Here is a 27,672-nt window from a genome sequence, read left to right as displayed (position 1 = left end):
AATGGCCAGTGATGGGCCTGGAGGGGTGGGGCCCCAGGTGGGGGTCTCTGCTTCCCAACCATATTCTGCACAGTTGTGCCTCTTTCTGGGGCTCTGAAGAATGTTTCAGGGGCTTCTCAACAATGAAATAGTTGAGAAAGGCTCCATAGCAGACATCTTTTCCAGAGAAGAAGAAGAGTTGGTTCTTATATGCTGCTTTTCTCTACCAGAAAGAGTCTCAAAGTGACTTACAATCGCCTTCCCTTCCTCTCCCCACAACAGACGCCCTGTGAGGGAGGGGAGGCTGAGAGAGCTCTGACAGGGTTGTTAGATGAGAACAGCTCTAGCAGGACTGTGACTAGCCCAAGGTCACCTACCTGGCTGCATGTGGAGGAGGAGTGGGGATTCAAACCCAGCTCTCCAGATTAGAGGCCACCGCTCTTAACCACTACGCCAAGCTGGGTAGCTGATCTCTGCAACCTGGAAATCAGCTGTACTTCTGGGAGAACTCTAGTCCTCATCTGGAGGTTTTGCACCACTAAGTCTCTTCTATAGGAATCACGCACAAAGAAGAAAAGCTGCAACTGTAAGCCGCTTTGAGACTCCTTCGGGTAGAGAAAAGCGGCATATAAGAACCAACTCTTCTTCTTCTTTTTCTTCTTCTGGTAGCAAACACTGGAAATGCCAGGCATAATTCTGCCTTCTCCAGATTATCACCCCATTTGGTGGCATATTCCCAAATTTGCCAGGATATCTGGTGTCATGCTGTAGAAGTTCTAACACTGATCTCTGATGAAGTTTCCACTGGTTTCTTCCAACTCCTCAGCTTCAGAGCCAAGATAAGCCTGTAGCTCTACTGGCTTTCTCAACCAGGGTTGCCATGAAACCCTGAGGTTTCTTGACGGCCCTGGAAGGGTTTCCCAAATGGATGAGAGATAATTAATTTTACATATATGGCCTTGTAAACCCACCCACCCATCCATCCCAAAACGGCCAACGATGGGGATGGGAAAGGGAGGAGTTCCACATGGGCATGGACCCAGCTCTGCTTCCCAACCATATTCTGTACAATTGCACCATTTTGGGGGTTTCTTGAAGCCTGAAGAATGTTTCAGGGGTTTCTCAAGGTAAAATACTTGAGAAAGGCTAGGCTACTGTGTTCAGTTACCTTCATGAATTGGCCAACATCAGCCTCTGTTTTGACCTACCTTGAATGGGATGAAATTAATGCAAAAGAAATTCCATCTAAACATCCGGAAGAAGTTCCTGACAGTTAGAGCGGTTCCTCATTGGAACAGGCTTCCTTGGGAGGCGGTGGGTTCTCCATCTTGCCAATTTTGGTATTGCCAATTTGCGGCAAGATGGCCACCGGGGCGGATGGAAGGCATTAGCTCCTCCGTCCTGGGGAATTTTTAGGGTTCTTTTTTTCATTGTTCAGCCCCGAACTTGTCAACCGGGTAGGGCAGAGACCACCCCAACTGTTTAACTAGAGGAGCAGTTTCTAAAGACTGAAAGCTGGGAAGAAAGCTGGGAAGCTGGGAAGAAAGCTGCAGGGAGTGCCGAGGAGAGCGGAGCGGCCGAGAGACAGCAGACGAGCCGGCTGGAGACGAAGAGGGCAAGTGGAGGGGGATTGAGAGGAGAAAGTGAGAGACTGGGAGAGTTGAAGAACAAGGAACTGGGAAGGAGTCGGAGAGCTCTTGAGCTCTTGAGCAGAAAAGCCGGAGCGGTTAATGCTGAGCTAATAGTTAATATCTGAGCTACGTGGAACTTACTGTGTGCGGAGGACCAGCACAATTCAGTAGCTGGCCTGAGAGCAGCAGGAGCTGCGTTGCTCTGTGTTTAGCTGGCGTCGCCTAGAGAGTTTTCCCACATCATTGGAACGGAAGAATGCTCTGCGGTCACTTTAACGCTGCATGGCTCGCTCTTCTACTACTCCCCCTCTCCCCCACCCCCTCTCACTGCCCTCTTCTTGGAGGACGAGTGGGAGCTCTTGCTGCAAGGACTGCACACCTTTGATCCATCCAGCAGGTGTTGGCACAGAAAACAGCTTCCCCCAACTCGAAGCTTGGGAGGATTCAGCCTGGAAGGTTGGTTGCAGTGTGGGACCTTGTCTGTCTCACTCAGCTGTGGCAGAGCTGTTGAGAGCAGAACGGACCCCTGCATTCCACGCATTCCATGCTGGAGCAATCAAGATCAGAGGCCCTGCTGCTATAAAGTGCAACGGCAACATCCGAAGAGTAGGAGAAGAAGGAGACTGTCTCAAGCTACCCCCTGCGCCGCCTCCTGGATGTTGACAGAACTGCTCTGACTAAGTTCTATTCAGTTGGGGGACAGGATTTTATTTTTCCAGAGTGTTAGGTAGGGGTGGACGACCAGAGGAGAGCAGCTGGGTACCCAGCTGGATCCTCGGTATAACACCCTGGATAGCTAGTGGGTGGGACCAGTATAGCTGTAGTTAGTCGAGGGTGGGTTTGAGGGAGGGTTTTTTGAGGGGGGATTGGGACGGGAGGGATTGGGTTGGGAGGTTTTTAGACAGCTATTAGAACTGCTAGATGAAGGACTGCCCTACATGGTGGCCTAGGGAAGAGAGTGTGGCCATTGAGATGGGGATCCGGCCCGGGGCTATAATTCCAGTTCTTCTGGGCCAAGGCAAACATAGCGGTGGGAGGAGATTCAATAATAGGGGGGCAACGACATACGTAGGTCCAAGAAGGCCCCGGCCGTGGAATTTCCACGGACGGTGGCCTGGTCGATATGGACGTTGCCCTTCAAATCTTCGTCCCATCCCCAGGTTCATGGGGGAGAGGGCTAGGGTGGAACCGGTGTTGATCCTATGCAATGCCAGGTCAATAAACAACAAGTCCTCAACCCTGCGGGATTACTTCGTAAGGCATGAGGCTGACTTGGCTTGCGTGACGGAAAGCTGGGTGCGCGAAGGCGAGACCGTCGCCTTGAAAGATCTGGCACCGCCTGGGTTTTCCGTCCTGCATCAACCCCGGCTCCATGGGAGGGGAGGGGGGGTGGCAATTCTGGTCAGAGAGACGTTCTCCTTCAGGGCTCTCCCTGCGCCAACGATTCCGGGGATTGAGTGTGTCGGTCTTGGGTGGGAATCGGTCGAGAACGTGGCGATCTGGTTGGTGTACCGAGCACCCACTGCTCCGCCCGATTCCCTGCCAGGCCTGCTGGAGGCGGTGGCTGCCTGGACATTGCAGTACCCAAAACTTTTAGTTTTGGGGGACTTTAACGTTCATGCGGATGCGCCGTCTTCAGGACTTGGCCTGGATCTAGTGTCAGCCATGGAGACACTAGGGTTCTCGCAGATTGTTGCTGGTCCCACCCATCAGGCTGGTCACACCCTCGATTTGATCTTTGGTGCAGGTGTAGCGGTAGATCTGGTGGCGAATAACATCGTTCCATGGTCAGACCACCATGCCCTGAAGGCTCGACTGAGGATACCACCCCCTCTCCGTTTGGGTGACGGGCGTATTCTAGTCCGCCCGCGGAGACTCATGGAATCTGAGAGATTCCTGAATGCCCTGCGGGACCCGATGCCCTCCGGCACCTCGTTGACGGCCTTGGTGGAGGACTGGCAGTCCCGCCTTACGGCCGCCATTGACGAGATTGCTCCTAGGCGCCCTCTCCGCCTTCGCCTCAAACAGGCTCCATGGTATTCCCAGGAGCTTCGGGAGAGGAAGAAGGAAGTGAGACGGCTTGAGCGAGTGTGGAGGAAGACTCGTGACGAAGCTACAAGGACATCTCATCGCACGCTTATGAAGGCGTATGAGAATGCGGTGAAAGCGGCGAAACGAGACTTCTACGCCGCAGAAATCGCGTCCGCAAGCTCTCGCCCAGCACAATTATTTAAGGTAATTAGATCACTTACCGCCCTGGAAGAAGGGCGACAAACGATAAGGGAATTGGAATTGAGCTGTGTGGCATTATCAAGCTATTTTGCGGACAAAGTCCTGTCGCTCCGCCGTGACCTACCTGCCACGATTGATACAGTTAGTGAACTGGAAGCTCCGTGGCCGTCAAGGGGGTTAGTGTTTGATGGCTTCAGGCAGCTCTCTGTAACCGAAGTGGACAAGTTACTGGGTTCAGTGAGGGCAACCACTTGCCCCTTGGATCCCTGTCCGTCCTGGTTGCTCAAATCGGGCGACCAGCGGATAGGAGGCCCCTTGAGGGAGATTGTCAACCTCTCATTAACATCTGGAGAGTTTCCCAAGGGGCTCAAGGAAGCAGTGGTACGCCCCTTACTGAAAAAGCCATCATTGGACCCGCGGAACCCCGCCAGTTACCGCCCAGTTTCGCATTTGGCGTTTCTGGGTAAGGTGATAGAGCAGGCCGCAGCGGACCAACTCCTAGGTTTCTTGGATGAAACTTCGGCCCTCAACCCATACCAGTCTGGCTTCCGCCCTGGCCACGGGGTGGAGACCGTGCTGGTCGCCCTCATGGATGATATCCGGCGCCAGCTGGATCGGGGCGGCTCCGCCATTCTCGTGCTTCTAGACCTGTCGGCCGCATTTGATGTGGTCGACCACGAGTTATTGGTACACCGCCTCGCCGGAGCTGGAATAAGGGGGACTGCGCTTCAATGGCTGGTCTCCTTCCTCCAGAACCGGACGCAGAGGGTTGCGATGGGGGAGAGTTTGTCGAGCCCTTGTGAGCTCCCTTGTGGGGTTCCGCAGGGGGCGATACTCTCTCCCACACTTTTTAACATCTATATGCGCCCTCTAGCCCAGCTGGTCCGGGGCTATGGGCTGGGTTGCCACCAATATGCGGATGACACCCAGCTCTACTTCCTAATGGACGGCCGGCCGGACTCCACCCCGGATACATTTGCCAGCTGTTTGGAAGCGGTAGCTGGATGGCTCAGGCAGAGTCGCCTGAAACTCAACCCCTCCAAGACGGAGGTCCTGTGGCTGGGCAGAAGAGGGCAGGACCAGGAAGCGCGCCTCCCATGCCTGAACGGGGTGCAATTAACACCTGCACCAGTTGCCAGGAATTTGGGAGTGACATTTGATGCCTCCCTCTCTATGGAGGCTCAGGTCACCAATGTAGCTCGGACAGCATTTTTCCATCTTCGCCAAGCCCGGCTACTAGCGCCCTACCTGTCCTCGGAACACCTGGCCACAGTGATCCATGCAACGGTCACTTCCAGATTAGACTTCTGTAACTCGCTCTACGCGGGCCTTCCCTTGTCTTTGACTCGGAAGTTACAGCTGGTCCAAAATGCGGCTGCCAGGGTCCTCACTAGAACACCTTTGAGGGCCCACATTCAGCCGGTGCTTCGTCATCTGCACTGGTTACCAGTCTGTTTCCGAATCAGATTCAAGGTATTGGTATTGACCTTTAAGGCTATACGCGGTCTGGGTCCCATCTACCTGCGGGACCGCTTGGTTGCTTATGCCCCCCGCAGGGCACTCCGCTCTGCGGGTATGAATTTACTGGTTGTCCCGGGCCCACGGGATGTGCGCCTGGCCTCGACCCGGGCCAGGGCCTTTTCAGTCCTGGCCCCAACCTGGTGGAACGAGCTCCCAGAAGAGCTAAGGGCCCTGCAGGATCTACCAGCTTTCCGCAGGGCCTGTAAGACGGAGCTCTTCCGCCAGGCATATGGTTGAGGCCAGGGCAGCTCTCCCACTAACCCATCAGAGGATCCCCTCCAATATTGAAATCTCTAACACCGAGATCATGGTTAGATCTATTGTATTGGTGCCACCCTCTTCTGAACATTATTCTCTCCACCAGGCTGAACTAAGATCAGAATTGTGACCACCGCCGCTATATGTTATGTTATATGTAACTTTTAATTGGGGTTTTTATGGGGATTTTATTGTGTTTTAACTATTTATGTTGTAAACCGCCCTGAGACCTATTGGGAGAAGGGCGGTCTAGAAATTAAATAATAATAATAATAATAATAATAAAATAATAATAATCTTTGGAAATTTTTAAACAGAGGCTGGATAGCCATCTGATGGAGAGGCTGATTCTGTGAAGGCTCAAGGGGGTGGCAGGTTGCATTAGATGAGTGATAGGGATATGAGTGTCCTGCATAGTGCAGGGGGTTGGACTAGATGACCCATGGGGTCCCTTCCAACTCTATTATTCTATGATTCTAAAGCAATCCCCAAAATATGTTTTAATTTGCCTGTGGAAGGGGGGTGTCAGCCATTTAGCATGCTGTATTAACAATATTATGCATTTGGCTTTTTAGGATTCTCAGGTCAACCAGGTTCACCTGGCCCAGCTGGGGCAAAGGGCGATATTGGTTCCAGCGGGTTACCTGGCGCACCAGGATTGCAAGGTCCCAAAGTAAGTGTCAACTGCTTGAGCTAACATAGGAGAAGGGCAGCTGCTGGTGCTGGCTGTAATGTCCACGTGGATGCTCTCCACTCCTGCCTGGCCACGGAAGCCGGCAACCTTGTTTTCTGTGTAACCTTGTGTACACAGTGGTCTTCATATTGTGCAAAATCCTTCTGGGCAACTTCTCTGGACACTCCTAGCTAGGGTTGCGCGCTCTGGCCCGCTTTGGCAAGCACCAAAACCTGAGGTGGCTAGCGCCGCGGCATGAAGAGGAGGGGCGGCGCCAACAGCAGTGCGCCAGCCGGTACCCGCACGCAGGTGCAGCTCCTGCATGCAGGCACCAGCTGGTGCTCCACCACCCTTCCCCTCTGCACTGCTGGCTGCCTCGGGTTTTGGTGCTCGCCGGAATGCAGAGTCAGTTTGGTGTAGTGGTTAGGAGTGCGAACTTCTTATCTAGCATGCCGGGTTCGAATCTGCGCTCCCCCACATGCAACCAGCTGGCTGACCTTGGGCTCGCCACAGCACTGATAAAACTGTTCTGACGGAGCAGTGATATCAGGGCTCTCTCAGCATCACCCACCTCACAGGGTGTCAGTTGTGGGGAGAGGAATGGGAAGGCGACTGTAAGCCGCTTTGAGCCTCCTTCGGGTAGGGAAAAGAACCAACTCTTCTTCCTCTTCTTCTTCTTCTTCAAAGTGAACAAGCCTACTCCTAGCATTAGGGAATAGGTGGAGCTGTCTGGTATGACTATGCAGAACTTACAGAAGCAGAGGAATGGGGGGACAAGAGGATAAACATTGGAGGATATCCAAGGTCAAATGGAGAACGAGGTATATGCTATTCAGGAACCATATAGCCAGTAGGCAGGATCCAATTTGTTTTTAAATAAGTAGATACAATTAGAAATCTTTAGCTTTTTAGTTCAAATTGGTATGACATTGGGTTCCTACCTCCTCCACATTCATATATATTATTTATAATTCAATTTATAAGACTGCCCTTCTCAGCTTGGCCATCTCAGAGCGGTGCACATCACACTAGAACAACATGATGACCCATGTTGGAATAAAACAAAAGTATCTAACAACAGGTGTGTCCTTTACTGCCAAGCTTCTCCCACATTGCTCTCCTGTGGCTGGTTACAGGGGAGAGTGCTGGGGAGGGGTCTTAGATGTTACTGGTGATCCAGCCTCAACCAAATGCCTGGTGGGAGAGCTCTGTCTTGCAGGCCCTGCCTTGGAACTGTGTAAGTTCCAACAAGGCCCGTATCTCCTCCTGGAGCTAATTCGGGATCTAGGGTTCTCACTTGAACATCTTGGATGGCCCACATCCAGCCAATGCTGAGGCAGCTGTATTGGCTGCCAATTGTATTCTGGATCTGGTTAAAGGTATTGGTTTTAACCTTTAAGGCCATCCACGGTCCCAGGTCCCATGGATCTGAGGGACCACCTGTCTGCCTATGCCCCCTGGAGAGCACTCTGCTTTTCAAATACTAACAGGTTGGTTGTTCCTGGCCCAAAGGAAATCCGCCTGGCCTTGACCATGCTTTCTCGGGCCTGGGCCTTTCCTGGTGGAATGAGCTCCCAGAAGACCTCAGGGCCCTGACAGAGTTAGCTCAGTTCTGCAGGGCCTGCAAGGTGGAACTCTTCCACCAGGCATTTGGTTGAGGCCAGGTTATGGACAGAAATGTGATCCTGGGCCCCTCCTCAAAGCTAAGGCTTCCTTTACTGGGCAGATAACAACACCAGAGTTGATTGGAAAGTATTTTTAATTCTTTAGACGATGCCGCGTAAGTTTGTTTTTAAATTTTATTTTATGTTTTAATGTTGTTGTGATATATTGTTGTAAGCTGCCATGGGCTGGCAACGCTGGGAGTGTTTATTATTCAAAAGAATAAATGAATAAATTTCCACCAGGTAGGGGCCAGGACTGAAAAGGCCCTGGTCCTGATCATGGCCTGGAGCACTTCTCATGGGCCGAGGACCACCAGGCTGTTGGAACCAACCTCCTTGGCCTTCCTGTCACCTTGGCTTCCTTGCATTGTTGACTTGTACGAAATCTCCTCGTGTTACTTTCTCCATTTGTTCCTTTCCACTACTTGCCTTGTATCTGCCTGGTATACCTTAAAGGTAAAGGTATCCCCTGTGCAAGAACCAAGTCATGTCTGACCCTTGGGGTGATGCCCTATAGTGTTTTCATGGCAGACTCAATACGGGGTGGTTTGCCATTCCCTTCCCCAGTCATTACTGTTTACCCCCCAGCAAGCTAAGTACTCATTTTACCGACCTCAGAAGGATGGAAGGCTGAGTCAACCCTGAGCCGGCTGCTGGGATTGAACTCCCAGCCTCATGGGCAGAGCTTTCAGACTGCTGCCTTACCACTCTGCGCCACAAGAGGCTCTTGGTATACCTTAGGTCACTTCATATCATGCTGTTGCCTCATTGTGTCTCTTCCCTAACAGCCATTCTGCTTCATTTGCTTCCTTCTCTTTTTCCAACTCTCTTTCTTCTTGTTTCTCCCCTCCACCATGCTTCCTGCAGACTTCAAGTAGCTCCTTGTCTTCCTAGGATCCATGTGAAATAATAATAATAATAATAATAATAATAATAATAATAATATTTATTATTATTATTATTATCATCATCATCATCATTATTTAATTTGTTTACTGCCACTCCCGAGGCTGGCTTGTGGCGGCTTACAATGTCCAATAAAAATCCCATTAAAAGAGACTGGCGGAATACCTCCAACTCCCCCGACCCCTGTATTCTACCTCTGGAGGGAGGGTCAAGATCACAATAATTGCTGTTTAACACCGGGGGGGGGGGGGCATCGATCTTCCACACTGAACCCGGCCTGAACCATAGACCTGGCGGAAGAGCTCAGTTTTGCAGGCCTTGCAGAATGTCGACAGCTCGTTCCCCCAGGTGGGAGCCAAGACCAAAAAGGCTCTGGCCCTGGTCAAGGCCAAGCATGCTTGCCTGGGGCCAGGAACGACCAGTAAATTGTCACCCGTGTATCCCACCCAAATGGAATTTCCAGAATTTGCCATCATTCTGTCACCTCCCTCTTCATCCCCTCAAGCTGGAATGTTCACAGTCATTCCATAACACGATAGCAGCTTAGCAAATGATTGGCTGTGCGTGGGTAGGGAGGAGCTTGCATGTGGTAGTCCGTTTTTTCAAAATTTTAGCATAATCGATCTTCACATCTTTAGGACAAAACTGGACGTAGCTTTGAAGAACCTTCATCTGACGTTACGATGGTTGGTCCTTCTTTTTGGTTTGGCTGTTATCATCAATGATTTATTATTCTTGATGTTCAGGGCGATGCTGGAGTGGGACTCCCCGGTCAGAAAGGATTTCCTGGCCCCAAAGGACGAGATGGCCCTCCTGGATCAAAAGGAGACCAAGGACTACCTGGCTTTCTAGGAGAAAAAGGATTCCCAGGTGTGCCTGGACAGCCAGGTCCCCATGGTAAGTCCTTTTCTGTTCCTGGCTAAAATGGTTCCGTGGTCAATTTTCTCTGCGTAAAAATGTGAAGTAGGCGATAGATTAGGATTTATTGATATAGGGCTCCAAGCCGAGTACAAAAACACTTGAAAACTCAGAACAACACAATAATTATGTGAATGAGGTGAAATTTGTAGCTACTTGCCAGCTGACTGGCTGTATACCTCCTTTTATGAAGTTAAGTGTGTAAATGGACTTCACAGGTACGAAGAGTGAATTACAAATATCACTTGCAGTGCTTGTTCAAAGGCTTCCTTTGATGACCTTGGGCAAAGGGCACTTTAGAAAGATCTAATGTCATCTCCTGCTTCTAAGATAAGGTGACCAGATTGTCCCACTTTTGGAGGGACATCAGGGGGCACCTGGCAAATTATACTTACATTGAAATTAAAAAATATATATTACAGTACTATTTATGCGTTCTATGAACATTTTTGTTGCTCCATATAGACCAAATTTTAATGAACACCCCCCCCCCCCCCCCGCGGTCAGTGGTGTCCCGCTTTACCAATGTTAAAATCTGATCACCTTATTCTAAGACCATTAATGTTCTGGTTTTATTGCTTTGAGGTTGAATCGTATTTTTACACATGTGAGCCAACTTGGAAGACCTACAGTGCAATTCTGCACAGGTTTATCCTCTTAGAAGTCCAGGTGCTTAGAAGGGTGTGATTCTGCTTAGGAGAACACTGCTGTAAGCCAAAAAGCAAGCTATCAATTGAACACATACAGGTGGATAATGTTATTCAATTTTCCATTTAGGTGACCCTGGCCCTTCTGGATTACCAGGTCTACAGGGTTCTCCCGGTGTGCCAGGAATAGGTCCTCCTGGCCCACCCGGTCCAGCAGGACAATCTGGGCTTCCGGGACCAATTGGTAATTTTCTGATTTGTCATTTCCTTTTCCACTTCCGTTTAGGCTGAGCGCACCTCAAAACCAAGCACGTTAGTTCGGATGTCCACCATACAAAGCTCTTCCTGATAAAAGGCATGGTGGTTTGCTTTTCTTAATGTTTGCTGTGAACCTGGACATAATGTAAAGAAGGGTTGCTTTCACAAGGCTTGGAGTTCTTCATTTTAAAAAGATGGAACAGTAAGCATGCTGGTAATTGTTTGGAGGAAATCGCAGCAATGCAGAGCAGGTTCCTCAGAGGAAATTTTTGCTTTCATAGACTGGGGCTTTTCTTCCATGGACATAAATGTTGAAAGGAGAACAAAAGTCGTGATGATTTTTTTAAAAACACATCACAATCGCCCCCCAGGCACAATCATAAGAGTGCCATGTCCCATCAGCTATGTTGAATATATTGTTTTAGGAACTGCTGTATGTAATTTTCTCTTAAATATTCCAGGATCTCCAGGAACAAAAGGAGAGAAGGGTTATACCGGTGTCCCTGGGCAAGACATTCCAGGGCCAAAAGGAGATAAAGGTGGCCATGGACTTCCTGGGCTGCCGGGCTTGCAAGGGTTGCCGGGTCAACCTGGCCCACAAGGGAAAGATGGACAGCCAGGTTTTCCAGGTATTCATTTTGCCTTCCAGTGAATGATTGTAGGTTATGCTAACACCTCATTGATGGGTTGAAACAATCTGTTGTTGTAATGTGTGGGGACAGGAGAAAGATGGCCCAAGCTAGTCTGATCTAGGGTTGGCCTTAGTTTGTACTCGGATAGGAGATCATTGAGAAAGTCTAGGGCTGTCATGCAGAGGTAGGCAATGGCAAACCATCTCTGGCCCTACAGGTAACTAAAAAGTCAGCTGCAGCTTGATGTCCCTTTCTACCACAACATGAAGAGGAAGGAAAAGGCTGGGGTGTGCGATTCTGCAGTGTTTGCTTTCCTTCTGCTTTCTGGAGCGTCTTCGTGTCAGAAAGAGCTCCATGATCCAAGACGGCACAGAAGAACATGTCTGGGAAGGGTTAGAGTGCTTTCAGTAGAAGGAAGCAACACAGCTAAAGAATGATTTTGATGTTAATATGCCTGTGAATTATGTACACACAGACTACAAGTTCTTCTCTGCTCTTTTATGGAATCCAAACACCAACCAGAATACCGAACACCAACAAGGGGAAAACACAAGCTAACATGCAATCCAGTGGGCCCACCAAGAGCTCTGATTGACCCTTAATGTAGTCCTTCGATGGGTCCAAAGGATCCAGAATTCAGAGTCTGCTATTGGTTCCTTAACAAGCCTTCATTTGCATGGTGGTTCACATGAGCACCATTCAGTCCACAAACAAGACAGGTGTCCTGATAGAAACAAGAGTGTTTGAATCTTAGGCACCTGGCTGCTTTTCTGACCCTGCCTGTTGAAACTTCTGAGACATGGCTAGAGCAAAGGCTAGTACTGAATACTTTCAACACAAGATACTATAGAGCTGGTTTGTGACCCCACCACCTCTTCTGGCTTAAAGGAATGACACTGGACACCAAAGGCCATCCTGCCTGAATAAGAGGCTCTGAGGAGTCTTGGTTGGGTGCCAGCCAGCATCCCTGAAGGACAAGGAAGATGCTCATCTATAGCCCATTCATAGAAGCAGCATCCACAAGATGGAACAAAATCCTGTTATTAACAAATAGGGATTAACTTTATTGCTTTAAGGATTTATAGCCCATCGTTCTCATGGCTGCCATTGCTGGAACAGTAACAATCACCTACAACTGTGGTTCTCAACCTGGGGGTCGGGACCCCTTTGGGAGTCAAATGACCCTTTCACAGGGGTTGGGGCAGGGTGAGCAGCTAGGCTGGGGGGGGATGCACAACAGCCCTGCGGGGTAGATTGAGATAGAGCATTCGTGGGTCTGGAGCAGAGGAAAAGAGTGAGATCGGCATGGTAGGAGAAGAGGCAAAACTGAAGTGAGAAACCCCAGAATCATGAACAATGGATCTTCACACCATTGGTCAGTTTCGGTTTTATTTCTGTAAAAGAACCCTTGCATAATTTTATGCTTGGGAGTCACCACAACATTAAAGGGCATTAAAGGGTCGCGGCATTAGGAAGGCTGAGAAATACTGACCTACAGGCTTTCATGTAATCAGGCAGAATAGAACCACGCAAATGATCATTCAGTTCAGAATTACCAAATAGGTAAATCTTAACAATGAAACTCTGTAATAGCTTTTGAGGTTTGCTGGCTCCTGTTAGATCTTGAGTTGATTCCTCTATTTTTGCATGCATCTTCTATGTCGCCTTTGTGGCAGATTTTGTCAGGAATACGTTATGTGGTCCCTGGGAAATGAACGTGGAAGGTCACTTAGGAATTTCTCGGGGGGGGGGGCATTCAAATGGGCAACACAAACAAATCCTATGGCAAATCCCAAATATTTGTGGCCTTGTCGTGGCAAAAGCTGTGTCGGTTGGAGAACACTTGGTGAGGTGCATAAAGTTTTCAACGATACCCCCTGACTTAGAAGCTGGGAAGGGTCATGGTAGGGCCCAAAGTCAATGTATAGCAAGATGTCCACCCTGGGGTTGGCCACTTCGGCTCAATTCGGCCACCTCTGCAATGACTGAAGCCCGAGGTGGCGAGCAGCGCGGAGAGGAGGGATGGCGGTGAAAACAGTTCTCTAATTAGGAAGATCTTATCACTTTACTTCATGGCGCCATCTTGGTGTGGTGGTTAAGAGCAGCAGCTTCTAATCTGGCAAGCTGGTTTTGATTCCCCGTGGGCTGGTCACAGTCCTGATCATGCTGTTATCACAGAGCAGTCCTGTCAGAACTCGTTTAGCCTCACCTCCCTTAAAGGGTGCCTGGTGTGGAGAGAGGAAGGGAAGGCTACTGTAAGGCGTTTTGAGACTCTTTTGAGCAGTGATAAGCGGGGTATAAAAACCAACTCATATTAGTCTTTCTCTGTGGTCTTAAGGGAGGCAAAACCAAATAAATAACTGTGGTCTCAAATTATCTTACATCAGTTTATACGACAAATGTATATTCAAGGAAGGTAGAGAACCAAGGAAGGTAGAGTTAACGGGTAGACCAAGGGATGGGTTTTGGGTGGTGTTCAGCACCGTTACTTGCGTAGTACTTTAATCACTGATGTGTAAACAATTATTCCAATTCGGTTTTAGGGATCAAAGGAGAAATGGGAGTTATGGGAACCCCTGGAATCCAGGGTCCTCCAGGCCCTCTAGGAACACCTGGGTTTCCTGGTGACAAAGGTAAGAATTATTTTTTGTAGGTTAACAGGCTGAGTGAAGTCAGCTCTCTGGTTGAACACAACTGTTCAGCATTCTGTTGTTAAAGTTCGTGAGTTTGCTTGTAGCCCAGCAACCCCATTGACCATCAAGAAATTCGGTATAAACATTCAGGCTGCAATTCTCCATTTGAAATCGGAAACATAGCTTGACCTGCCTGTTGATTTTCAAATGGGGAGAATGACAATCGTATGGAGCTGGGAGAGGACATGAAGAGTCATCCAGTCCAGTACCCCACCTTCTTGGGGACTTAAAAATCACAGACTCCTGACAGGTGCTGATCCAGTCTCCCTGTTAAAACTTCCAATGGATACTTCAACATGCTCTGGTCCAAGTCAACCTATTCCATCTACAAACAGCCCTCGCCATCAGAAAGTGTTTTGGAATATTTAAATGGAACCTCCTTTCCTGTCATCTGAACCCAATGCTCCTCATCCTTGTCTCTCAATCTGCAGTAAACAAGTTCACCCCCTCTTCAACATGTCTACTTTGTACGTAGTTAAGCACAGCTGTCCTGTCACCCCCTTGCCCTCCTCTTCTCCAAGCTACACAGACCCAGCCCTCTCGACCTCACTTCATAAGGCGTGGATTCCAACCCTTCAGCTAGTATAACAATATATTGTTATATTGCTATATTGATACTGATACTGTTCCATGTAAATGTTCCGAAATGTTTTCTGTAAACCGCCCAGAGCCGTAGGGAAGGGCGGTTTAAAAATCTAAAATAAAATAAAATAAAATAGTGAGTGAGTGAGTGAGTGAGTGAGTGAGTGAGTGAGTGAGTGAGTGAGTGAATGAATATATAAACAAATAAATAAATTAAAATCCTAGCTGGGCGGGGCTCCCGATCGGCCCCCTTGCCCCCAGACTGACAAACCGAGGGGCCAATCGGCAGCCGCTTTGCTTTGTGCCTGCTGATTGGGCCCTCTGTTTGTTAGTTTGGGGATAAGGGGCCAATCTGGGAGTTTTGATCCTGGACTCAGCCCACCCCAACCCCCCTTATTGTCTTACTAAGAGGGACAGATGAGGCCGCACCATAGATCTGTAAAGGGACATTACATTATTTTATTCTCAGTCCCTTTCCTAATAGTCCCTAACAGTGTTTGCCTTTTTCATGGCTGCAGCACACTGGGTTGACCCTTTCATTGAGCTATTCAGTACAATTCCAACGTCTCTTTCTCTCTCAGTCTCAGCGAGTTCAGACCCCATTCCCCTATGCTGGAAATTTAGATTCTTTGCCCCAGTTTACAGTACCATAACTTGCCAGCATTGAACTTCATTAGTCCCATTGTTGCCCACTCTCTAACAATTCAGTCTTTGATTACTGTATACTAATTTGCCAGGGATTGATCAGTTTAGGGCTGATCCTGCATAGAGCAGGGGGTTGGACTAGATGGCCTGAATGGCCCCTTCCAACTCTATGATTCTATGATTCTATGATGTTAGAGTGATTGGCCTGTAATTTCCTAGCTCCCCTCTGGATCTCTTTTTAAAAACTGATGTAACATTTGCTACTCTCTAGTCGACTGTGGCTGAATTAATTAATAGATCAGGATTCTTATATCTGAGTACCTTAAGACCTCTTGGGTGTATGCCAACAGGACCCAGAGACCTATCTTTTTCATTATTCCCCAATAGGTCTAAAACGTCATCTCTGGTCACTTCAATTTGGTTCCGTTCTTCAGACTTCCTTCTTGAATATAGGGGCTGTGACATAGTTGCAGGCCCCACAATTTCCACAGTGAACACAAAAGCGAAAAAGTCATTGAGCTTCTCTGCCATCTCCCCATCTTCCTGGTCACTGTACCTAACTGGAGAAACAACCTCTGCATCTTCCGCTAGGTCTTGAGACCTGCTCAGGACCAAGTCCAAGATCACTGCCCTTCTGGTTGGCTCTGTGACCAACTGTTCCAGTGCACAGGAATGTGTGATCTTTAGGAATCTCATTTCTACGGCATGACTCAAGCATAAGTTTACCCAGACAGTGTGAGGGTAGTTAAAGTCTCCCATTGTAATAACATCATCAGCTTTAGTCGCCTCCCTTATTTCCTTCTCCATCTCAAAACCAGCCTTGAGTTTGATCAGGTGGGCAATAGAACACCCCCTCACACTTGTATGTAACCCTTAGGGCCCAGTATTTCCACCCATGTTGCTTCTGTCCTCCTGGAGGGTCATGTTGTTCAGTGCACACATTTTTTGCAGGTGACGCTGGTTATCCTGGAGTGCCAGGACTCAGAGGTAGCCCTGGTTTCAAGGGTGAAAAAGGTGAGGCTGGTCTTCCGGGAGCACCAGGAAAAATGGACCACGTCGACATGGAGAGCATGAAAGGGCAGAAAGGAGAACAAGGAGAAAAAGGTCTGTAAAATTGAGCAACATCTGCTGCAGCGCATGGTCACTTGAAGATCACCTATATTGGGTTTGGGTGGTGTTTACATCAGTGGCAAAGCAGCTACTCTTCTGGCTTATGTGCCTGTGGAAAGAACTAACTTCATTTAGACATGGGAGAGCTCCACAGATCACACCAGTGCTGCAGAATAGCCATAACTGGTCACCTTATTACTGGCATATATAGAAAACAATACAAATGTAGTCCATAAAGGGAGTAAGCCAACAAAATTCAGACTCAAGAAGTCAAGAGAACTTATCATGGAGTGAGAATAGGATAAAATACAGAAACCTGGTGATAGTTTCGGTTATCTGAGGGTGGCGATCTTAGAGAAAGTAACTAGTTAACTCCTTGGTGTTGTGGGAGTCATAAGTTCTCATTAACAGTTTCAGGAGATGTCCTCTGTGGTGTTTGTCACTCAAGGTAGAACATGCTCAATGGATTCTAGTGGTTTAGCTGAGCAGGTGCAGTCTCTCCCTCCGAGCTGGGACTTTCAAAAACCAGGCCTTAGTTAAGCCTCAGATCTAGCTCTTCTGCAGCAAGATCCGCACAGCTGCCCTCCGAAACCCTCCTCCCATTCTGTAGGGCAGACTTCTGAGGGGGTGGGAAGAGAACGATTACACAACCCAAGAGTTTAAACTGGACTTTAATTGTTGTGCTTTCCAGGTCTCCAAGGAGTAATCGGAGAGAAGGGGTTTCAAGGAGAGCCTGGCACAACAGGCGTGCCGGGGAAGGATGGTGATCCTGGTTTACCTGGCCAACCGGGTATTTATTTATTTATTGATTCATTCATTGATTCATTCATTGATTCATTCATTGATTCATTCATTCGTTTGTTTGTTTGTTTGTTTGTTTGTTTGTTTGTTTGTTTATTTATTTATTTATTTATTTATTTATTTATTTATTTATTGTGTTTCTATACCGCCACTCCCAGCATGGTTGGCTCGTAGCAGTTTACAATTCAATATACATCTCATAAAACATCAGTAAAACATGATAAAACAACAAGATCCCCACAGGATACCTGAAAATACAAGTCCAAAATGGTGGCGTTAAAAAGAATCTCCTCCCCAACAGACTACTGCCTTGGCCCTCAAACAGTCATGCCATCTCTACATCACGTGATATAACCATTACAATAATACAGGGAGTAGCTTACCCAGTGGATCCGGGCAGAGTCTAATGCCCTCATCCGGAGACTGGGGGGGGGGGGTGACCTGATCTTAAACCCCGGGCTCTCCACCCGGCCTCAATCAAACCCATGGTGGAAGAGCTCCGTCTTGCAGACCCTGTGGAATCCAGAGAGCTCCATCAGGGCCTGCAGCTCTTCCAGGAGCTCACTCCACAAGTTAGGGGCCAGGACCGAAAAGGCCCTGGCCCTGGTTGAGACCTGGCATACTTCCTGGGGCCCCAGGACAACAAGCAAGTTCATACCTGCAGAGCAGAGCACCCTGCAGGGGGCATAAGCAAGTAAGTGGTCCCACAAGTAGGTAGGACCCAAGCCATGTATACTCTTAAAGATCAAAAACAGTACCTTGAACTTAATCCAGAAGCAAACTGGCAACCAGTGCAGTTGTCTCAGCAGTGGCTGGACATGGGTCCTCCAGGATGACCTAGTGAGGTCCCATGTAGCTGCATTCTGTACCAGTTGCAATTTCCAGGTCAAAGACAAGGGTAGGCCCGTGTAGAGCGAGTTGCAGAAGTCTAATCTGGAAATGACAGTTGCATGGATCACTGTGGTCAGGTGTTCCAAGGACGGGTAGGTATGAAAATGCTGTCTGGACTACCCTAGTGACCTGAGCCTCCATAGAGAGTGAGGCATCAAAAATCAGCCCCAAATTCCTGGCCGATACTGCATATCTCAATTGCACTCCGTCCAGGCAGAGAAGCCATACTTCCTGATCCTTCCTCCTTCTACCCAGCCACAGGACCTCCATTTTGGAGGGGTTGCGTTTCAGGCAACTCTTCCTGATCCATCCAACCACTGCTTCCAAACAACTGGAAAATATCTCTGGGGGGAGAACTGGCAGACCGTCCATCAGGAGATAGAGCTGGGTGACATCCGCATACCGATGACATCCCAGCCCATAGCTCCGCACATAGGACACCTTGCTTTCTTCCCAGCATAACTTCCGGCTACAGCCTATAAGCTGTTCAACATGTTATTGTTGCCAGGGTTACTCTACAGAATATACAGAAGCAAAAGCCTAAGGTTTATCCTGGTGCATCTCATCGAGCAATATGGATTGATCTAATGTTTAATACTTCCTTTCCCATCCAGGGCCCAAAGGGGACCTGGGCTCTCCAGGGTTCCCCGGGGAATCAGGAGTTCCTGGGTCTAAAGGAGCAATGGGAGAAATGGGTCTGCCAGGTAAGGCGAGCGTTACACCTTTGTCAGTGTCTGAACTCTGTTGTGTTGTAGCAAAGAATCTCATATCATGTCCTATAAACCTTGACCTTAGGGCATTCTGGACAAAAGGGCGTGCAAGGTCTGCCGGGCGATCCAGGTTCACCTGGGTTTCCAGGACAGAAAGGTCTGAAAGGGGAGAAAGGAGTAGCTGGATTACCTGGAATTGGCATCCCTGGGGCGCCTGGTGAAAAGGTATCTGTGATCCGCCATCTTTATTTATGTATAATTTGACTATTATACCCCCCCCTCCCCGCAAGCGGGGTTGGGGTGGTTGAGAGCAATAAAACCTCCAAAATGCTGAAAGTACAATAAACACATTGCAAAATGATCAAATGTAATTTGACCCTCCCCTTCCCACCACCTGCACCGATCCTGTCCAACAATATGTTGGAAAGGAGAGGAGGGAGACCCCCGAGTGACTGGGACGAGCGTTAGAACAATCTGATCAATAAAACATTAAAACGTATAAGCCGCCACGATCTCATCCACAGGCCTGGTAGAAGAGCGCCATTGTACAGGCCTTGCTTCGCCAGGGCCCAGAACTCAGTTGCCAGTTCATTCCCTCATGCTGGAGCCCAGGTGGAAAAGACCTTGGCTCTTTGGGGGGCCAGGGATCAGCCACAGGTTGGTATTCGCTGAGACTAGCGCCCACCAGGATACATATTGGAAGAGGCGGTCCTTCAGGTACACAGTTGGTTAAACTCATTGCTATTTATGCTCAGCTCTTTATGCTATTTACTAGAATTAAAGCCCGCTGTAAAGAAAAGACAGCGGGTGCTAGCAGATGGGGAGGAAGAGGGGGGAGGAGATGGCAGCGCTGAAGCCATTCTCCCCTCCCCCCCCTGTGTGTGGGCTTCAGCGGGGCGAAAGGAGCAGGCTTGGCGTGTCTCCAATGCGCTGGGCCTGCTCCTGTTGCGCCGCTGAAGCCTCCCCCCTACCCTCACGGTCGAGGCTTCAGCGAGGCGAAAGGAGCAGGCCCAGCGCATCTCTGATGTGCCAGGCCTGCTCCTTTCGCTCCACTGAAGCCATTACCCGACCCTCTCCACCCCCGGGCCTGGCTTCCCGGGGCTAGCGGGGCGCGCCAGGAGGATTCGGCCAGCCTGCCCAGGCCTGGGGGGGCGGCTGCTGGGCTGGAAAGGAGCAGGGCTGCCATGTCCATGCTCCATTCCATAGTGGGAGGAGACCCTGGCTGGAGGACTCACTGTGCCGGCAGGCTTCCTCATCTACACGGCGACTCTCCGGCTGGGCCCGGCAAGGCCGGGCCAAGCAGCCAATAGGGAGGCGCACTTTGCACGCCTCCCCATTGGCCGTTTGGCTCTGGATGGACACTCGGAGGGCCAAATCAGGAGCCGCTTTGCAGCTCCTGATTGGGTCCTCTGAGTTTTTATCCTGGACAGGGCCCGCCCTTTCTCCTCCCTGTTTTATTACTACCGCTCCATAGGAGCGGTTACAGATAACTGATAGACTGACTTGTCTGATAAAAGTCTGTACTGTATTTCTAATTTAAAGGGCATGAGACCCTGATTTCACACGTGTGGTACCCAAGCTAAGCCAAGCCAAGATGGTTAAAAAAAGCAGCACGCTAGAAACTAACACCCATTGATTTTTCAGGGCTGTTTTTAATAAATATGTTTTTAATCAATATGTCATATGTAGCCCTGCACTTCTCCTCCTGCATCTGTTCTTCTTGCCTTGGGTGTCGCCCGCCAGATCTCAGCTTCCTGGCTCTCCTGTCCCCTTTGCTATCTGAGCCTTGTCCATCCCTGCTCCCTGTTTGTGCTCTGCCCTCTCAGGGAGCTCTTTCCCAGTCTGGACTCTGCTCCTCTCTCCCTGGCTCTTAGAGAAGAAGAGAAGAAATGCTGGTGTTTTATACCCTGCTTTTCACTACTTGAGGCAGGGGTAGTCAAACTGCGGCCCTCCAGATGTCCATGGACTACAATTCCCATGAGCCCCTGCCAGCATTTGCAGGCTGGGGCTCAGGAAAACTGTAGTCCATGGACATCTGGAAGGCCGCAGTTTAACTACCCTGACCCAAGGAGTCCTAAAGCGGTGATTTTGTTTTCCCTCCTCTCTCTGCCACATAATTTATGGAACATCCTGTTGTTAGTATTGTATGAATTTGACTATGCATTCTTCTACTCCACAGGGAGAACATGGACAGCCTGGTGTTCCAGGCCTACCAGGGGAGAGAGGTGAAAAGGGTATTGTAGGACTTCCAGGTACTCCTGGTTTTCCAGGTCCCAAAGGGCAGCCAGGTCTTCCAGGTGTTTCGGGTAAGCAATTGAAGCCCCCTTTTTCAACTAGAGCTAACACTACGAGGTTCTTAAACAACAAAATTAAACTTTGTGTGTGCCTTTGTGTTTTAAAGGTATTCCGGGAACACCAGGAGAAAAGGGTGAAAAAGGAGTATCAGGTTTGCCTGGTTATCCTGGCTTAAAAGGTCAAACAGGTAGGAACCCCCTTTTAACCATATCAAAAATGCTCTTCCAGTGTAACGACAAAGCATCATGTCATTTGGGAATGTTTCTTGTTTTTTTTTTTTTTTTTTCAATTGCATGCCACTGACTTGGTTTCTGGTCAACCCAAGAGCTGTCCAGATAAGCCACATTTCTATGCAGTCAAGAAGGCCTTGATTTTTTGATATGTCCAATGGTCCCAACAATCTGTGGTCACTGTCATTTGGCTGGACCGTTTCACACATAATGCTTGATCCTGAAAGGTTTACCTTCCTAGAGGTGTCGCCACACAAAACGGTTAATTGCCATCAGCTCTTCTGGTCAAACTGTCAACCAAACCGAGAAAAGAGTTACCCGCTCAAAAGTGTCTCCAAAAATATTATATGTGAAGAAATCAAAAGATGACCTAAATCACTGCAGAAAAAAAATCATACAAAGATCATATACAAACCGAAGAACATGGGAAAAAAACCTGAACTTTTATAATTAACAAACTAGCAACAAGAAATCACCTTGCAAAACAAAGGGGGTGGCAGCCAAGATGACAGGCAAACTGTGAAAGAATGATAAATAAAAATTAAACTTAACAAGTAACAATAGGGAATTCCCCCCCCCCCTGGCTGTTTGATACACAGGTTGCTCTGCAAGCTGCACAAAGTTCATTTATGGGGCCTCCTGTCTATCCTTTCTTTAGCCACGTGACCCCTGCTTCACGGGTTTCGATATGGTGACAATCTGCTAGTTCTCACACGCATTGATGACTTCAATAGTTTGATTAGCTCCCTTCCCTGCATTTTAGGAATAGCCTCCACTTCTCTTAGAAAAAAATATATATTTTTAACCATAATAGAATGGAAAAGTTACATAGAAAGAGAAAAATTTCATAGAATCCATACATTCATCCCGGCAATCTTGAAATTCTTCCGGTAGTCTTCGATTGAACTAATTAGTTATTTTTGCCATTACGGCAAGTTCTCTAACTTGCCCAGTCCACGAGTCTATATGAGGAGATTGTTGTAGTTTCCAGCATGACACTGTTTGAAGTCTTGCGGCTGAATTCTCTTCCTTGTTTCAGTAAATCTGTAGGAAAGACGCTTAACAATATACTTCTTGGGTCTAAAGGAAATTGACGTTTGTTAACGGTCTCCCACTTTTCTGAGTGTCGAAGACCACTCCTTCACCACCAAATCTTCTACTTCTAAGTGGAAAAGAGTCTCTCCTGAAGCTATAACAGGGTTTGTACCCTGTGTGGTTAAGAGTGGTGGCTTCTAATCTGCCGAGACGGGTTTTTCCCCTCTCCTTCATGTGCAGCCAGCTCGGTTCGGCCGCCTCGGCTCGGTTCGGCCGCCTCGGCTCGGTTCGGCTCGGTTCGGCCGCCTCGGCAATCACTGAAGCCCAAGGCAGCGTGTAGGAGGCCAGCATCCCTAGTGCACACCCACCTGGGGCCCCTCTCCTTCCGACCCCCTCTACTTACCATTTTGGGAGCAGGTTCAACATGCCCATACATGGTCATATCATCCAATATTATAAAAATATTTAAAAAATTAATCAGCTCCCACTCATTCAGGAAACCCTTCCAGGACCATAAAGAAACTCCAGGGTTAAGTATAAGGTGCTGGAGGAATTATGTTTTTGCTAAATGAAACTAATGTAGTCATCCTTTTAGAATTTATACTTAGCTCCCAACTGAGTTGAATTATATTATCCCTTATGGGAACCAACTCCATGTCTTCTTTGATACATGAAATGTAAATTGACACATTCTTACATCTCCCAGCTTTTTTTCAACTAAGTGAGATATAGTTATTATATTTTGATTAATTTTTTCCAACCAGTGGTAAAGGTAAAGGTAAAGGTATCCCCTGTGCAAGCACTGAGTCATGTCTGATCCTTGAGGTGACGCCCTCTAGCGTTTTCATGGCAGACTCAATACGGGGTGGTTTGCCATTCCCTTCCCCAGTCATTACCGTTTTACCCCCCAGCAACTTGGGTACTCATTTTACTGACCTCGGAAGGATGAAAGGCTGAGTCAACCTTGAGCTGGCTGCTGGTATCGAACTCCCAGCCTCATGGGCAGAGCTTCCAGACAACATTTCTGCTGCCTTATCACTCTGCGCCACAAGAGGCTCCAACCAGTAATAGCTGCTGCTTATTCATTATAAACACTCCGAAGGGAACCCAGGATTGCCTTCTGTTGAGCTCTGAGCTGATTTTTACAGAAGTTCTGATATCCAGCCTATCCTTCATATATTTAACATTAATTCAGGAGTCATCGCAAGGCTGCCTATAAATCACTGTATTTTAAATTAAAGGTAGTGAGAGTGTCCTGTTAACTATATGCCAAGAGAAATGCTGAAACCTCGATGACAAAAACCTTGATCCTTTGCAGGTGACGTTGGGCGCCAGGGTTTCCCTGGTACCCCTGGAGAAAAAGGACAGACTGGCTTTGATGGAATACCAGGCTTTCCAGGTACAAAGGGTGACCCAGGTAAGCCGTTCCCTTCCTTCTGTCTTCTTGTCTATAAGATGCCATTACAGTAATTGAATACCGATTGAACACTTTAATTGAGTGATTGAACACTCTAACCCAGCCTGTTACAAACCTTTTGACTGTGGAGGTAACCACTGAAATACTTTTCAGGCTTTGAGGCACCAGGAAGTGATGTCAGCTGGTCACGTCTCCCTATCACACACCCTAGCAGTGAGAAGAGGCTTGGTTGTTGCTGTTGTTGTTGTTGTTAATAATATTTCTTACCCACCACTCTCGGCATGCCGGCTCATGGCGGGTTACAACATAAAATTTCCACAACAATAACACCCCATTAAAACAAAATAGAATAGTACAGCATGATGGAAATACAGTCCTTCCCCAAAACGGGACACCTGCCACAGGACAGCAGAGGGCTACGTCAACAGGTCACACCCAGGTGGTCAAAGGGCGTCATACTTCCTGGGGGAGGGACACCATATCTTCCTAGACTGGCCTCAACCATAGTCCTGGCACAAGAGCTCCATCTTGCAGGCCCTATGGAAAGTCGCAGGGCCCATAGGTCTCCTGGGAGCTCATTCCACCAGGTAGGAGCCAGGAACAAAATGGCCCTGGCCTTCTTTGAGGCCAAGCAAACATCCCTAGGGCTGGGAATGACCAACAAGTTGGTACCCACAGAGCACAAGGCCCTGTGAGGGGCATAGGGTGACAGATGGTCCCTCAGATACGTGGTTGGCAAAGGTTCAAATGGCTGGGGCCCCTCCCACCCCCTCCAGGTCCATCATTGGCTACTATGGGAGGATGCAAGTCAACCTGCCCGAATGAGGATAGATTTTTTAAAAATTAAAACTTGTTCTTTCCTCTTCACTCGGAGCCAGAAACAGTAGGCACTGGGTGGGAGAGCTCTGTGCAGCCACCATTAAAAAACAACAACAACAACACAGTACCATTGAGGGGTTTCATGGTACCATACAGCAGTGGTCCCCAACCTCCGGTCCGAGGACTGGTCCCAGTCTGTCAATCAGTCAGTACCGGGCCGCGGCTCCTCCTCGTCCTCCTCCCCAGCTGCTGCCTCAGGGGCTGCCCTGCCTCTCTGCCGCCGGCTCACCTTTGATGCTCTCCAACAGCCGCCATGGCTGGGGCTCCCCCTTGGCGTGACACTGTGCAGCTGCTGCTGGCAGTGCCCCCCCAGTGGGCAGTGGGAAGTCAGGGGCACCGGTGGGAAAGCAAGCAGAGCAGGGGCTCAGGCTGTGGCGGTGACATCCCTCGGCAAAAGGCTACCCCTCCTCCGGACCTCAGTAAAATTGTCAAGCGTTGACCGGTCCCCAGTGATAAAAAGGTTGGGGACCACTGCCATACGGTATCTTGGTCCCATGGTTGGGAAACTCTGCTCTAACCAGTTTCCATAGAGCTCCTAAAAAAATTCAACCTTATTGAAAAGTTACAAACATGCGCAAGGATTGGCCCTGTCAATATTGAAATAAGCAGAAAATTATTGTAGGGAATCAGTGGGGAGGTGTCTAGACAAGGAGTGCTAACAGTTCAGTACACTTAACAGTTCAGACGCCCTTCCACGACTGAACAAATTTGATCTCCCCGGTGTTGTTGTTATTTATGTTGTGTTATAAATTATTACTTGGTTGTTGCGATGTTGTATTGAAACTTGTATGTTATAGATTATTACAATGTTCCAGGTAAACGGCCCAGAGCTGTAAAGAATGGGCGGTATAAAAATCCAAACAAACAAACAAATAAATAAATAAACCTTGTCTGACTTGTACTCTCAGCACCTGCTGCTCTCTCCCAACATCTGAGCCAAATGCCTATCGGTGTATCCCACCTTTGTCTGTCACTTTCCAGGTCACCTTTCGCAGGCCCATTCATACAGTTCTGCTGAAATGTTTTTGACGGCAGTTTTAGAGTAATGGTTTATTTCTAGTCCTCCAGATTTTGGCATTTCCTGCAAGACTAAACTGTCTAAGACAGCGGTCCGCAAGCTTATGCTCGCTGTGGACCGCTGCCCCGGAGTCCGGGGAGAGGGTGGTCCGGGGGCCCACGCACGCGCGGCAGCCCCAACACAAATGCACCTGCGCGGACTGCCGCGCACGCGCATTTGTGCCCGGCAGGGCGCAAATGCGAGTGCACGGCAGTCTGCACAGGCGCGTTTGCGCCACCGCCATACCGGTGGCCGCGGCTCCCCCTACCAGCCCCTCCGAGCCGCGAGCAAATCGGCCGCTAAAGCAAGCTTCTCTTCCCTCCCCTCCCGAAGCGAGAAGCTTGCCGGGTCGCAAGCTAATCGGCCGCTTTGGTGGCCGATTTGCTCGCGGCCTGGTGAGCTTCTCGCTTTGGGGGGGGAGGGAAGAAGGAGCCGCGGCCCGGTGCCAAGGCCTTCACGGCCCGGCACTGGGCCGCGGCCCGCGGGTTGGGGACCACTGTTCTAAGGTTATTGTAATTTGGTCGCATCATGGTAAGATAAGACTCCCTGGAAAAGACAATGTTAGGAAAAGTTGTAGGGAAAGAGGAAGAGCCAACAGAAGATGGATTGATTCAGTAAAGCAGGGGCTATCCAGATGTCCATGAACCTCTGGGGTTCATGGGAATTGTAGTCCATGGACCTCTGGAGAGCTCCTGTTTGGCCATCCTTGCTTTAGGGATCATGGGAATTGTAGTCCATGGACCGCTGGAGGGCTACTGTTTGGCCATTCTTGCTTTAGGGATCATGGGAATTGTAGTCCATGGACCGCTGGAGAGCCATCGTTTGGCCACCTCTGCAATAAAGGAAGCCACAGCCTTGTTATGGTGCGACATTTTGGAGATAATTAATCCATAGGTTCACCATAAGTTGAAAGCGACTTGATGCCACATTGTACACATAACAAGATTTGTGAACAAGGGCTAGTAATTGCTGCATTTTCTCAGTATGGCTCCCTTTGTCTTGCAGGTCTTCCAGGCAGAGGGCTTCCGGGTCTCTCAGGTGAAAAAGGAGAGAAAGGTAATATGAACAGCACTGGATGCAAAGCCAATATGGCTGAATAAATAACCAGCCATGTGGACATTTGCAATGTGAATCTTCTGATTACGTGGATACATTGTCTGGAGAATAGCATGGGATAGTTCACCTCACTATCCTCTGGCCCCGTTCCTCCCTGTCCTGGGTCTCAGCTTCCCTCTTATCCCTTTCCCGCTCCCCCAGGCCCTTTCCATAAGTGCTCAAAAGGGCTTCCCCTGCCCTTTCTGGACACCAAACTCGCTCAGATTGGCAGGCTCAGCTGGAGCCTTTGTGGGCTGGTCTTTCTCTGACGCTCCCTTTTGGCTGGCCGGGGGCACCCTAGCTGGGAGACAGACATGTTGCTCATAACGTCTCCTTGGTGCTGTGCCCAATGAGGGGCCACCGGGGTTAGGTGAGTGGGGGGGTGTTGATGGGGTATCCGCTTCTCCCAGACTGGAGGTCCTCCTGGAGAGTCAGGGTGACTGAGTCCCAACAGGTAGTAAGAGGTGGGTAGGGCTCGTACCTGCAAGTATCCTTGTGATGACAGAGACACCAGGGTATGAATAACAAACTGTCCTCCTTGCATTTCCTCAGGCCCATTTCCTCTGTTCTTGACATTCTTCTTAACCATATTCAGCCTTGTTACCCTTTGTTTACTGATCGATTTACTTTCTTCATCATCCCCCACTCTCGTAGAGAGAAGGCAAATTAACAAATGAAAGAACAGTGAAACGGAGACAGTATTAATGACATTGCAGAAACTGGATTTCACAGTCGCAGGACCCTGAACTGCAGAGGGTGTATTCCAGGGGTAGTCAAACTGCGGCCCTCCAGATGCCCATGGACTACAATTCCCATGAGCCCCTGCCAGCGTTTGCTGGCAGGGGCTCATGGGAATTGTAGTCCACGGACATCTGGAGGGCCGCAGTTTAACTACCCCTGGTGTAGCCCATGC

General features: G+C 48.9%; 1 protein-coding gene across 1 annotated transcript in view; it reads left to right on the top strand.

The window, feature by feature from the left end:
- The window catches only part of COL4A1 (collagen type IV alpha 1 chain), a 165,273-nt gene that overhangs the window by 120,709 nt on the left and 16,892 nt on the right, over positions 1-27,672 (top strand). The window contains exons 29-41 of the mRNA XM_077314467.1: positions 6,197-6,294; positions 9,611-9,761; positions 10,560-10,673; positions 11,149-11,316; positions 13,863-13,952; positions 16,191-16,343; positions 17,041-17,139; positions 18,656-18,745; positions 18,837-18,976; positions 20,931-21,057; positions 21,153-21,233; positions 23,630-23,728; positions 26,670-26,720. Coding sequence (XP_077170582.1) covers positions 6,197-6,294; positions 9,611-9,761; positions 10,560-10,673; positions 11,149-11,316; positions 13,863-13,952; positions 16,191-16,343; positions 17,041-17,139; positions 18,656-18,745; positions 18,837-18,976; positions 20,931-21,057; positions 21,153-21,233; positions 23,630-23,728; positions 26,670-26,720 — 1,461 coding nt within the window. The remainder of the gene's footprint in view (positions 1-6,196; positions 6,295-9,610; positions 9,762-10,559; positions 10,674-11,148; positions 11,317-13,862; positions 13,953-16,190; positions 16,344-17,040; positions 17,140-18,655; positions 18,746-18,836; positions 18,977-20,930; positions 21,058-21,152; positions 21,234-23,629; positions 23,729-26,669; positions 26,721-27,672) is intronic.

This window comes from Paroedura picta, chromosome 1, assembly GCF_049243985.1.
Source record: "Paroedura picta isolate Pp20150507F chromosome 1, Ppicta_v3.0, whole genome shotgun sequence".
NCBI classification, from domain to species: domain Eukaryota; kingdom Metazoa; phylum Chordata; class Lepidosauria; order Squamata; family Gekkonidae; genus Paroedura; species Paroedura picta.
The sequence above is the reverse complement of the archived record's forward strand: the minus strand, read 5'-3'. Positions and strand labels throughout refer to the sequence as shown.